We start from the raw sequence: 12,791 nt of genomic DNA on the forward strand, positions 1-12,791 counted from the left end.
GCATTTGACGCGGGTGGTGGGGCCACATGCCACCATACCGTAGTACGTATACCTTAGCTTCCAGGTGGGTGGCAAGATTGACTGAAATTGCTGGAAGGGCGAGACGTCTTTTCATCATCTTCCCACATGGCAAAACCGTTATTCATCATATAAACACTGTGTCTCTAGGTTGAAAAGAGAGCGCCTCAATCTATTATGCAGCGTATCTTCTACAAATAGTTGTGCGAGAGGTTCATGTACATGTATTATCAAAGTCATCGGATCCCACAGGCGTGCATCTAGCTTTGTCACCTCGGCGGTTCGTACCTCGACCCCTGCTCCCTGTACATCCCCATATGTCTTGGCAAAGGTTTACGTTGCCAAAGTGAACAGGAGCTCATCAAGCTCCATGACGGTGCGCGACGACTGTACCTACTGCGCTTGCATTTCAAGCCCGCAAACCCCAGAATAGGTGAATCCATGCAAGCATTGGAGAACATCTGGGGGATTTCTTAAGCCAGCAAGCAACCTTTCCTCTTGATACCCGTCCCTGTTCGTCATCTTCACTTTTCTTTTTTCTTTCCTCATCTTATTTCACAATTCCGGAGTTCACCATGTTTAAGCCAATCCTCTCTCTGCTCTTCTTGCTGCTGGCCGCCACTGTGAGCGCCGTGAGCTCCAGCGGCGACAGGCTACTTGTGGTATTGGAAGATGTCGCAGAAAAGGAAAAGTACTCCAAGTTCATGGGAGATCTGCAGAGTATGTCTTGATTAGCGCGGCATCTATGCCATTGAGAGAAATACAGCATACGTAGCTAACCCGGCGTTTCCCATCTTGTAGGCAGAGGCTTCAAAATAACATACAGCACACCCAAAAGCGATTCTATCAATCTTTCCCACTTGGGAGAGCGGGTTTATGACCATGTTGTTATATTCCCGACCAAGTCAAAGGGTATGTAATCCAGTCTCCAACGCCCGAACATATCATTGTGAGGGCAATATTATGGCGGGGTGGTGGCCAGGTGCAGAGCACCAAATTGGACTTACGACGACTGACGTTGAACTCCTTTGACCTCGACACAGGTCTTGGCCCCAACTTGACTCCCGCGCTTCTTCTCCAGTTCGTCAAGGATGAGGGCAATATTATGTTGGCTCTTTCTTCCGACACCACCGTGCCCATCTCGATCGTCTCGCTTCTCCACGAGCTGGATATTCATCTCCCTGCCGATCGCACCGGCCTTGTCGTCGACCATTTCAAGTATGACACGATCTCTGCCGCTGAGAAGCACGATGTCATCCTTGTCAAACCTAAGCCAGTCCGTGGCTTCCACAGGTACATCTTTGGCAGTGACAAGGAGACCAGCCAGCTACTTGCTGTTCCACGAGCACTTGGCCAGACCCTTGGTCAGAGCCCCCTCTTGAATTCTGTCCTTCGCGCCCCTCTCACCGCCTACAGCTATGATCCTAAGGAGCAATCTGAAGTTGTCGACGACCTGTTTGCTGCCGGCGAGCAGTTGAGCCTCGTTAGCGCTGTGCAGCCGCGTAACTCGGCTCGCGTTACCGTCGTTGGCTCTGCCGAGATGCTGCAGGACCAGTGGTTTGATGCCGAGGTCAAGCAGTCTAGCTCAAACAAGAAGGTCTCGACTTACAACCGTGAGTTCGCCAGGAAGCTGAGCGGCTGGACCTTCCAGGAGTACGGTGTCTTGCGCGTGAAATCTGTGGAGCACCATCTGAACGAGGTGGGCGCAAGCAACGTTTCGAACCCGGCTATCTACCGGGTCAAGAACGATGTGGTAAGCTATCCCTGGACACTGATAATTCTATATGTTTGGTCTTGGTGCCTTTTGCATATTGACTAACTGGACTTGTAGACCTACACCATCTCTATCTCAGAGTATAACCCGGAGACCAAGTCCTGGGGACCATTTACTGTTCCGGATGGCGATGAGATTCAGCTAGAGTTTTCCATGCTGTCCCCCTTCCACCGCTTGGCTCTCGAGCCCGCGACCTCTACTGAAAGTGATGCTACCAAGTATACTGTGTCTTTTACACTGCCTGATCAGCACGGCATCTTCAACTTCCGTGTCAACTACAAGAGGCCATTCCTCACCTACATCGACACCAAGGACCAGGTCTCGGTCCGCCACATGGCCCACGACGAGTGGCCGCGCTCGTTCGTCATTTCGGGCGCATGGCCCTGGATCACGGGTATCGGCGCCACTGTCACTGGATGGTTGGCCTTCTGCCTGGTTTTCATGTTCAGCGCGCCCACTGGAAAGGCCACTGTCACTAAGAAGACTCAATAAATTGGGAATTCCTGAAAGGCTTTGCCACAGGAGCCAGATAATTCTGAAGCTTCGGAAGTCGGCCCTCTCAAATGAGCGAGTGCTCCAAAGGCAGGTCGCGTTGTGCCAGACGTAAGTGGCTCTTGTTTGTCACATAACATCCGCACTAGAGCAGGCTGCAGCAATTTAGTTGGTCACTGGGAAAGGCTATATAGGATGTTCGATTTGATGACTGATGAGCTGAACAGTCTCTTTTTCTACATTTTGAGCCAGATGTATGTATAATTCGGAAAATGGGTACAACAGGGAAAAAAGGCCGTTCGGTAATGGCCGGGTATGGGAGGCAATTATGCAAATGTCTCTTAGATTTTTCACATTGAACCTTGCGTTTTAAAATACTCCATTGGTGCGATCTTAAACACAACCTGTGCCGTGGTAATTACGTGACTGCTTGCAAAGTAAAGAGTGAGAAGTGGCATTAAATGTCTTGGTATTTCTTTGAATTTCTTCATGATTCCTGTTATTAAACCCTTTTTTTTTTCGAAGATGTGAACTGTATCTAACAAGGGAAAACGAACCAGCACCAGATCACAAAATCAACAGTAGGTATTTGCTACCTATTTTCTACTCCCTTTATATCCCGCTCGAACAATGCACTGTGAGTACAATAGTACAATAGTAACTGGACTAGACTCCGAGTACCGAGTTTCTGGGAAACTCGAAAGAGGCGTAAGTGCTTGCTCTGTAAAGTGAATTGTCAGCGTCGTTTCACCATTCACTTGCAACACCATGAGGAAAACGGAAAAAAAGGAAACGAAAATTACAAATATGCCCTCAGATTAGCTCTCTCAAGTTCTCATTGACCCAGCAGGCAAGAGTCGCCCAAAACCGCCATTCAACACCGGGCCGCGCCTCCTGAAAGAGGGGACCAGCAGCAGTGAAATCGGTGGCTGAACAGAACTCAAGCCCTTGAAGAATGCTGAAGGTCTGCAAATTTGGCTTTTTGGACACAATGTCATCACCGGGCCTGTTTTGTGATTTCTTGACAAAATGAAAAGAAAAGACGGGGAAATGAGTGCCTTGACCAATTTCAAACCCCCTTCCCACCTCGAAATAACAACAAAACAATAAACAAAAAAAGAGCAGCATCTGATTGAAAACTACAATATTTCTTTGATCATCGGTTCACCTCCCTCAGAAACCACTATCAAACCCACCGCATTCCTGCTGAATACAAAAGTTCCAGAGTAGCTCGGGGAGATGGGTTGGCTGAGAGAGGCTATACTGAACCTCGAGAAAAGCAGGTTATCGTCATGGCCGCTGTGTCTTCTTGGCTTTTTGTCATGTGTAAGTTCGGAATAGATAAAGGAGTAAAATCGGGGAAAAGGCTGCTCGCTGCTCAGATCTCTGTTCTTATTATGGGCTCGCATCGGCCATGGGGAAACGCAGACTCCCCGTGTAAGAGTGAATCGGTTAAAATCCCATGTCTAGAGACTAGCATCTATGTGATGAGTTGTCGTCATCGCAGGGGGCGAGGATTGTCCCCGATGCTGGCAGTTTGGGGTGTGATGAAGGGTGATTGGGAATGGTGAAATAGCTGTTGCTTAAACATCTACCTGCCTGACTGAGGCTGGAGCTTGGAGAGCAAGTAGCCATAATTTGATATGAAAAGGACGTTGCGCTTACCTTTTTCGAGTCTTACTAAGGAGATTTCAAGCAATCAATAAGAGCATCCATTTCAGACTGCTGCTCTTTGCCTAAGGTAGGTCCTGATTGTACCCAGATTTCGATGATCAAAGAACTCTGAGTGCACAAGACATGTTCAAGATGAACGGATGAACCGATTGAATTTCCAGCGCGACGAGGAACGCGTCTTGCAGGCTCATGGCCCCACTCGTCAACGCACAGAAAATCCAGGTCTCCACTAAAGAAGTTCACCTATCCCCGCATTTATTCCTTATCGATAGATTTTACCGACAAGGTTCTGTCATCGGTGAAGACAATCGACGGCAAGGGCCCGCGTCTTTCGCCGAATGTGAATCCCGCCTCCAAAAAAAAAGCCCGCCAGACAAAGCTGCCAGATCCGTTGGGTGCCGTGCTTTACTCGGCATTTTCAAACCCAGCCCGCTCCGAGGCCTAACCTATATCTGTCCGCGACAGTCTTCAGTACACAAGGTCTCGGTCGCATAGGCGACAACCCGCCGACAAGATGGTAAGGCGCCTCCCTCCCCCTCCTCCTCCTCTCCCGGATATTGACGTTTACTAACCCACCCGCCCCTTCTTTTCGCTTCCCCTGTCACCAGGCGCGCAACTCAGAAAAGGCGCAGTCGATGCTCTTTCGCTTTCGCGAGGCGCAGGCGGCGGACCTAGGCATCATTGACGCGGGGCGCACGCGGCGACCGCGGGCCATCACGGAGCAGGACTCGATCCCGGCGTGCGAAAAGTGGCGCGGGCAGGTACTCAAGGACATATCGCGCAAGGTGTCGCGCATACAGGAGTCGTCGCTGTCCGACTACCAGATCCGCGACCTCAACGACGAGATCAACAAGCTCATGCGCGAGAAGCACATGTGGGAGGTGCAGATCAGGAACCTCGGCGGGCCAAACTACACGCGCGCCGGCGGCGCCAAGGTCTACGACGAGGCCGGGAAGGAGATTGGCGGCGCCGGGAGGGGCTACAGGTACTTTGGGAGGGCCAAGGAGCTGCCGGGCGTCAAGGAGCTGTTCGAGGCCGCGAGGGCCAAGAAGGGCGACGAGAAGCCCCTCGAGGCTAGGGACGACTTGAGGAAACAGGTCGATGCTGCGTACTACGGTTACAGTCCGGACGAGGAGGACGAGGAGCTGCTGGCATACGAGGCTGCCAAGGAGAAGGAGGCCTTTGAGAACCTCGCCGACAACAGGAAAGGAGAGCAACTTCCTCCCGGTTGGGAGCCTCTGCCGGGCGATAGTGGGGACGGGAACGGTTGGGAATTGCCGACGGTTGAGGAGGTGCAGCAGGAGCTAATAAATCGGAGGAAACAGAGGCTGCTTAATCAGTTATAGTTGGCTAGTGTCATCTCGGAGCTGTGCCTGTGTAATGTTGGGGGCGTTTGGAGTCTAAGGGCTGCATTTGGTTTTATTTTTGTTCCACCTTGAATACCAAGCGAATTCGTTATGTCTTTAGGTATGTGTATTGCGTGAATATATACATCACACTAAGCTGGGGTTATTATACCTACTTTGTTTGACATTATTTGCGTAAAAGAAAAGAAATATCGGATATATAAAAGTGTCCAAGGTCCCCAACGCCTGATACCCAAACTAAATCAACAAATAGTCTCTGCTCCTATGCGAAATGAGCTGCTCAGCAATCTCCCTTCCAGTTCTCCTGGATCCACTCTGCCATCATCTCGGTGAAGGTGCCGTTCCGATAGACACCAACGTCATCCGACGTATAGTCGCCTCCCGCAAACTTGAGGGCGAGGAGAACCCATGGCTGGATGAAGCTGATAAAGACAACGTCAACCTTTTCAGGGTTCTTCTTTTTTCCGTCATCATCTACAGGAAAGCCAACCTCGGCCTGGATACAGTTCGGTACTTTATAATATGATAACGGCAAATGCACCGCATCGTCGCCATCTTCAGATATGTCATCCTTGGTTGTGTAGCCACCGACCAAGGCCGGTTTGTGCTTATCATGATGACTCAAAGGCTTCTGGTCATAATCCTCAGCGGCGAACGATTGAGGGACCGTCGATGTCGAGTCGGTGACGATGATGTCCTCGGTACGAAACCACTGCTCTGGTGACGCCATATATCGCATATCTGGCACCCCTTGTGCGTCTGCAAAAATCGGCCCGCCATTGTTGAGCAGCTTGATGAGCTTTTGGGCAACCTCGTATGGTACATCTTTGATGTAGTTCAGCCCGGAGGTGAAAGGACTGACTATAAAGGTCGAGTCCCTAGTAAACGGGCCTTTGAAGATGTCGAACCTTATCCCACCAGTGTTCAAAATCGCCAGCCGGGAGGTGTTTTTCCTCTCTTCATTGACAGTGACTTTAGGCAGCACCTCCGTTTCCAACCAGGTATACAGGCTCTCATTTCCAGGGTAAGGAGCGCGGCTCATCCAGTATGTCTGAGGTGCGCACCCGTACTTCTCATCCAGCTTGAGCTCTTTTCTGGCAGCCGTAATCATTTCAGTGACATCTTGGCCCTTCTTGGTAGGGAAGGTAGATTGGTTGAGGCCAGTGTGGTGGTACAACCCCAATAGGTTATTGTCGATGTACCTCCTCTGGAACTTGACTGGCGTCTTGCCCTTGGTAGAGTCTTTGTAGAGCCCATCTACCGACATCCACCCTATAGTCTCAAAGTACCGACCACTTGCGATAGCATAAGCGCCATCGTCAAACTTGACGGCGTCTCTGACATGTGCATGTCCTCCAAAGAAAGCGATTGGAGTGAACCAGTTTTGCTTTCGGATCTCTGTAAAGATGTACTTGAACTCTTGCATCCGTAGCCCGACGTGTCCAATTATGACGAAGATGTCAGGCTTCTCCTTGATCGCGTTCATGAACCACTCTTCCTTGACAGTATCCTCGACAGGTTGGACGACTGTGTTGTTGGCGTTGCCGGTAAAATCAAACAGGAAACCCATGGCTATGATATCCATCTTTTGATTCTTTGTTTTGAACCTCCGAAACCGCTGTGCCATCGGTTTCTTCTCACCTGTCTCTGGGTCTATGTAGTCGAGGTTGGAGGCGATGTACTTGTCCTTGAAATTCGGGACCGTCTGCGTCCATTCGCGGTCGGCAGCGTCGGCTTGGTAGAGCTCATGGTTGCCGGTGCAGATGATGTCAATGTCTTGCTGACGGAATATGTCGTAGGTGAAGCGGCCCTTGGGCTCCGAAGAGTCGTAAAGGCCGTTGCCCTCAATCCTGTCGCCCGTATCGACCAGTAGCAGGTCGCGGCCTTCCTGGTCGGCGCGGTGGCGGAGATGCTCGGCGAAGGAAATATAGTCACCCCAGTCTGCCGAGTACTGTGACTCTAGGAGATGACCACCATGCCAGCCGTGGGTGTCTGTCGTATGCAGAAAGTTGAGTTGTGCCCACTGGAGATCCCTCATCGGAGCCTCGACTGGCTTGGCTGCTCCAGGCTGAGACGCGTGCCCGACCGTGGCCAGCGCGGCCGTGACGCATCCGACTAGTGTTTTTCTAAAAGTCATCGTGTTGTTCTGATGAAGTAGTGAATGTAATGAGATGGATTTATGACAGCCAGTTCATTGTAGGACTGCTACTAGAACTAGACGTCAAAATGAATAACGACGACGACAGCGCTGAAGGAACCAAATGGATTACTGTGTGGCGTCATTCATTGTAATCTCAGGCAGGTAAGGTAGGTACCTACCTAAAGTTAAAGCTCCTGCAGCTCGAGTACAGACAATGTCGGAACTTCAGGCAGGAACCCTGATGGCCTGGTGACGTTCCCCTCGCGCCAAACATTGCCAAGGACCAGGATTGCAAGGGTCCGTGGCCCGCTTGACCTGCAGTAGTGGCGGGGATCCGATCCATCGTCAGATCAATTTGAGATTCCTTTTGATTGATTTATTAATTCCATTATACATTTCAATACTTATCTATGCTCTAATCATCGGTGTAATAACCCAGTTATGTCTCGCTTCTTTTGACGCTACAACTTGTGGTAGCTCACAAGAACAGCACAACAATCTGGATGCAGTATCTCTGCACCCAAAGGCTCAAACGCGACAGAGCTTGCCATCCACTTCCCTCCAGCGCTCATTCCCCACGCATGGATGACACCAAAAGACATCATCTGGATCGACAGCTCTCTTGATGGACTGTAGTCGAGCGTAGTTTGAGCCCCAGAAAGCACTCTGGAAGTCTGGTTCATACGCGTTTGCCTGCGATTATTTCCATTGTCAATAAAGGTCATTCTCTTGGGGCACTTCACTGCACCCTAGTGTTCCAGTTCGTCATGGCGAATAGTTAGGCTCAGCTCACCTCGTTCATATACGCCCCCATGTCCGGTGCTAGTTCCCTCAGGGCCGCCACGCTTCGGTCGACTTCTTTAACGCCCTCGGCTTTGGCAGCTGCATTCAGCGGCGGGAACCCGATTCCACAACCTATTGTTTGAAAGACTTGGTGTGAGCACTGCAGCACCCGATAAGCTCACTCATGTCGACAGAACACAAAGAGCGGTATACTCACTGGCATGGAGATACGTCCTCCGCCAAGCTGGCAACACTGCGTTTCCCCCGCCTCTCGACTCTGCATCCCTAACCCCTTTGCCAGCTATCAGATGCAGCGTCGCCCATCCCCGGACTGCAAAGCGCTGAAAGGCATTTTTAAGCTTTTCTCGGTCTCCAGTTAGGGCTTTCTCGTCAAGAAGCCAGCTGCCAGCAAGGCCATTATCTCCCACCGGGTTAGAGTCAAAGTGAGCCTGGATCCAGTCCCAGAAGCTACTGTAGTGCGCCATTTCATTAGCGCTCAGAAACAGGCCAGGCCAGTTGGCTTGGATGTAGGCGTCGATGGGTTGCCAAGGGATAGCGGCACTGCCATTGTTTCCGCCCGGGATGGTGAGAACACCGAACAATCCCGTTATGGGCCCGTCGATACCAAACTGGGGAACTGTGATGTTGACCACGGGATACAAGTACCCCGAAACTCCAGCTTTGCTTAGGCGAGGCATTTCACTCAAAACATATGCTAACACGTCCCAGATGGCCGTTTGGTTGTCTGGGAGAGCTGGGTTTTGGAGTAAGGCAACTGTCAGAGAACTGATCTGAGGTGTCGGATATGTTCTGATAGTGGCCGAGGTGATGATACCGAAGGTCGAACCCCCTCCCTTCGCCATACGAATCTGATGTCAGTCCACGACAACGGAGCAGTACTGATCTTTATGCGAATTACTTACTCCTCGCACCGCCCAAAACAGTTCTTTATTGTTGCACTCGTTGAGTACCTTTGTTTCTCCTGTCGGAGTCACGATTTCCAACTCGAGGACCTGATCTGCGGCCAGTCCGTACTCGGTACTCAAGAGAGAGTGCCCACCACCAGTCAAATACCCGCCTACACCTACTGTGCTTCCGCTGCCACCAACGATGGCCTCGCTATATTTGTTGGCGAATTCGTGGACCTGCTGCATCTGAGCTCCAGCCTTGACCGTTATCGCACCGCTACTTTGTATGGCACCGTCTTTGCTGCAACATTTTGGTTTAAAACTGCCTCTAGAGTGGTGCTGCATTCCTGTGAAATGGTGCGTCCATATCGACAGTGAGTTTGGCGCCACAGACCGACCGACATAGTCATGTCCTGTGGCTTTGACGACAAGTCGAATATTGTGCTTTTTGGCTGTATTCAGAATCTGTCAGCTGACCAAGCTGGAGCACAATAATATCATGCCCATCTCTCCAATAACCTACCAAATTTAACACCAAGCTGGACGTGCTCAACGTTCGATGCGTTGACAACATAGACTGGATACCCGCTTCCGCTGCATGGAAGGTTTGGGTCCGGCAGGCAGGAGTCGTTTGTCCAAGTGTTGCCCATCATGGAAACCGGGTCATTGACATGGAGTGCAAAACTTTGCCAGCCGCCGGCCTGGACGGCAGCACAACGGTCTGCATTATAAGAAGGTTGGTCTGGATGACAGACCGCACCCGGAGGAGTTGGTTGAATAAGTTGGCCTCCCAGCGAGGTGTTGAATGCCTGCCACTGTTCCTTGGAGGGCCATTCCTGGGTGCCGGGAATAGCTTTGCATCGCAGGACTTGCCTCTTGTGGTAGTTTTCTGCAGAAACGTGTGCTGCGAGGAACGGCACAACGTGGGCCAATATCAGTGGAAGGAGCATATTTGACAATGTACGTGAAGATATGATTTCTGGGCTAATTAGATATCTGGTTCATAGTGTTGTCTCAAGATGAGCAATAATACCGCCCCATAACTGTTACACATTCAACCCCCATTATGAAAATATTGAGCTTCCTCCCATTATTTATACAGTATACTACCCATATTCTATCGGAAAGAACAGGAATATTACGATAATGTATAGTTCTCAGCTCCACGCGGCTGGCCAGGTCATCGGATTATTGTCAGCATTATGTGGAGGCATATATGCTACAATAGGCCACGATAGGCAAGGCGCCAGGGATCGATACCCAGTGATTGAAGAAACCTCATTGGTCAGACAACGGACTATTTGCCTACAACTGTGTTATCGCGTACAGTCTCCGGGGTTCGTACCCGTGCCGGGGAGCGAACGCTGAACTTGCAAAGGCTGGCTGTCAGCCTAGAGAAGAGCTTGGCATCGTCAGACATGCACAAAGAAGACCTAAATGTTGGCGTCAACTTGCGCCATTTCCAAACACATCGGTTACAAGTAGGATCTCGTCAATTTATAATGCTAACGGCCAAGACTTAAAGGCCTCTCCATGTACGTGGTCACCGTCACCGCCACGCGCCGAAGCCAATCTAGGTCTAGTCTAACAGGTCGACCTGTGAACGCCACTTTCCATCCTGCCTGTCCTACCGGTAGCCTGGTGTTGCTTGTTCCGATCTTGCCTCTCCTTCTTGGCATGGGCTCTCCCTTCTTTGCTCACATCAGCCTTGGTCCGGGGTCCCTTGTGTCTGCTCCCTTGCAAGACGTTGAGGTCAATGTCGTCGTCGTCCATCAGCTTCTGCGTCACCTCGCAAATGTCAGACACAAGCCTGTCGAGAAGATCGAGAGACATGCTCTCGCGGACCACGACGCGCAATATCTCAGTCTTCTCCTCGTTGGGCGGCAGCGCGTAGTTTGGAATGATCCACTGGCGCGCGCGTAGGAGCACCGATACAGTCTCCTGCCTGACATGCGGGAACTCGCGCTTGAATTCGTCCGTCAAGCAAAATGCCACGACCGGCAGGCCGGCTACGTAGTCGGCAGAGTTCTTCCCACCACGCTCCGGAGTCACTGCGGCGACGTTCTGCTTGCCATTCTCCTTTTCATTCTCCTTGCCGTTCTCCTTGCCGTTCTCCTTGCCGTTCTCCTTGCCGTTCTCTTTGCCGTTGGCGCCGTGTCCGTGTCGTCCTCCCGTCACCGCCTTGGCTGCCGACTTGACGCTGTGCGCTATGCTGTCCAGTGTCGCTCTTCCCTCTTCGGGCTCGACGTCTTCCTTCATGCTCGACTGCCCCCGTGCCAGGGGCTGCTGGGTGTCTTCTTGGGAACCCACCGTCTCGGCGCGGCGGTGGATGTCGGATACGCAAGTGTACCATCCCGTGGCTTCGAGGGACTTGGACAGCAACCTCGCGTTGGCCAGGCAGTTCTCCATGATGGCCCTGTAACCTGAGAAACCCAGGTGGACGAGGTTGTAGTACTGGGTGATAACCTGGGCACCGGGCCGGGAGAAGTTTAGTGTGTACGACTCCTCAGTGCCACCCAGGTAGTGCAGCTCGAAGACGAGGTGCTTGGGCAGGAAAGACTCATCGCGCCAGACGATCCAGCCCACGCCGGCGGTCACGAGGCCGAACTTGTGGCCCGACGTGTTTATGGACTTGACTCTGGGGAGTGAGAAATCCCTGTATTTTTGTTGATCTCTATTAACCATCAAAAGCCAAACCTTGGGGGACTTTTTTGACGTGGAAAAACTCACCACTTGGGCCCGCCAGCCTGTGCATGGGTAAAGGGGGCAATGAAAGCACCGCTCGCACCATCGACGTGGATCGGAATATCATGCCCAGTCTCGGCCTGATATCTAATCCAGGGAGATGCATATGTCAGTCCCTTCTGCAACTACCAAGGAAAGATTCTTAACATGTTCAATATGACACTCACTTGTCCAAGATGTTGGAAATCTCCTCCACGGGCTCGTAATGCCCCGTGTAGGTACTGCCCAAGATGACGAAAATGCCTATGGTGTTCTCGTCAATGTTCTCCCGCACCATGTCGGCATCGAGCCGATATTTGCTCTTCGCAGACACGGGCAGGATGCGCGCCTCGACGTCAAAGTACCGGGCAAACTTCTCGAGGGCGACCTGGGCATTGGCGCCCATGATGATGTTGGGCTTGCTGTCGTCCTTGCCGGCGGCGCGTCGGGCCTCCTGCCACCTGCGCTTCATGGCGAGGCCGCCGAGCTGGATGGCTTCAGAGGAACCTGTGGTGGCGCTGCCGATCTTTTTTCAAGGGCATTTCTCCTTCGTAATTAGATTTCTCTGGTGATAACTGGGTGCTGCATGGGGGTTCAGCTTGGCTGAGTGGTAACATACAGCTTTCTCTCCGGGCTGGACGTTCCAGAGGTGGGCCAGGATGCTCACGCAGCGCTGCTGCATGGAGATCATGGCAGGGTACTCATCCGCATCGGAGAGGTTCTTGGCAATGTTCTCTACCATGAGCCTCTGGGCATTGTCTTCAAGATAGGTACCCACGAAGCTAATTGCACAAAACAAAACGGATTGGGAAGAAATTTCAAAGTCAGTCATTTTTGATCACGGATTTTCCCATGAAGCAATACTGACTCCATGAAAGCCAGTTTTGCCCTCAACTTTCAGTCAGGGGGGG

At 51.6% G+C, this 12,791-nt stretch overlaps 6 protein-coding genes across 7 annotated transcripts in view; 2 read left to right on the forward strand and 4 right to left on the reverse strand.

The window, feature by feature from the left end:
- Positions 1–277: 277 nt before the first annotated feature.
- PgNI_10555 (uncharacterized protein) lies at positions 278–2,662 on the forward strand. Its single transcript, XM_031130527.1, has 4 exons — positions 278–738; positions 820–930; positions 1,062–1,771; positions 1,850–2,662. The coding sequence occupies exons 1-4, from the start codon at positions 594–596 to the stop codon at positions 2,282–2,284; spliced, it is 1,401 nt and encodes a 466-aa protein (XP_030980485.1). The 5' UTR covers positions 278–593; the 3' UTR covers positions 2,285–2,662.
- Positions 2,663–2,760: 98 nt separating this feature from the next.
- PgNI_10556 (uncharacterized protein) lies at positions 2,761–4,042 on the reverse strand (the record flags this gene model as incomplete). 2 transcript variants are annotated; one of them, XM_031130528.1, is made up of 2 exons in its annotated part: positions 3,088–3,514; positions 2,761–3,005 (listed from the first exon to the last, which is right to left on the reverse strand). In XM_031130528.1, the coding sequence occupies exon 1, from the start codon at positions 3,410–3,412 to the stop codon at positions 3,098–3,100; it is 315 nt and encodes a 104-aa protein (XP_030980361.1). In that variant the 5' UTR covers positions 3,413–3,514. The 2 variants fall into 2 exon arrangements, with proteins under 2 accessions (XP_030980361.1, XP_030980360.1); XM_031130529.1 differs by lacking the exons at positions 2,761–3,005; positions 3,088–3,514 and adding exons at positions 3,517–3,757; positions 3,950–4,042.
- A 219-nt stretch (positions 4,043–4,261) lies between these two features.
- Positions 4,262–5,437, forward strand: PgNI_10557 (uncharacterized protein). Its single transcript, XM_031130530.1, has 2 exons — positions 4,262–4,475; positions 4,567–5,437. Exons 1-2 carry the CDS (start codon positions 4,473–4,475, stop codon positions 5,302–5,304), a joined length of 741 nt encoding a protein of 246 aa, XP_030980362.1. The 5' UTR covers positions 4,262–4,472; the 3' UTR covers positions 5,305–5,437.
- Positions 5,438–5,605: 168 nt separating this feature from the next.
- PgNI_10558 (uncharacterized protein) lies at positions 5,606–7,462 on the reverse strand (the record flags this gene model as incomplete). Its single annotated transcript, XM_031130531.1, has 1 exon — positions 5,606–7,462. One exon carries the CDS (start codon positions 7,460–7,462, stop codon positions 5,606–5,608), a length of 1,857 nt encoding a protein of 618 aa, XP_030980343.1.
- A 425-nt stretch (positions 7,463–7,887) lies between these two features.
- PgNI_10559 (uncharacterized protein) lies at positions 7,888–10,106 on the reverse strand (the record flags this gene model as incomplete). Its single annotated transcript, XM_031130532.1, has 5 exons — positions 7,888–8,158; positions 8,259–8,380; positions 8,466–9,117; positions 9,172–9,608; positions 9,680–10,106. 5 exons carry the CDS (start codon positions 10,104–10,106, stop codon positions 7,994–7,996), a joined length of 1,803 nt encoding a protein of 600 aa, XP_030980344.1. The 3' UTR covers positions 7,888–7,993.
- A 634-nt stretch (positions 10,107–10,740) lies between these two features.
- PgNI_10560 (uncharacterized protein) overlaps positions 10,741–12,791 on the reverse strand; it is a gene marked incomplete at both ends in the record, with an annotated part of 2,464 nt that continues 413 nt past the window's right edge. The window contains 4 exons of the mRNA XM_031130533.1: positions 10,741–11,812; positions 11,887–11,988; positions 12,069–12,406; positions 12,500–12,662. Of these exons, the coding sequence (XP_030980081.1) occupies positions 10,741–11,812; positions 11,887–11,988; positions 12,069–12,406; positions 12,500–12,662 (1,675 nt within the window). The remainder of the gene's footprint in view (positions 11,813–11,886; positions 11,989–12,068; positions 12,407–12,499; positions 12,663–12,791) is intronic.

The sequence above is a fragment of the Pyricularia grisea genome, chromosome VII, assembly GCF_004355905.1.
Source record: "Pyricularia grisea strain NI907 chromosome VII, whole genome shotgun sequence".
In the NCBI taxonomy this organism is placed as follows: Eukaryota; Fungi; Ascomycota; class Sordariomycetes; order Magnaporthales; family Pyriculariaceae; genus Pyricularia; species Pyricularia grisea.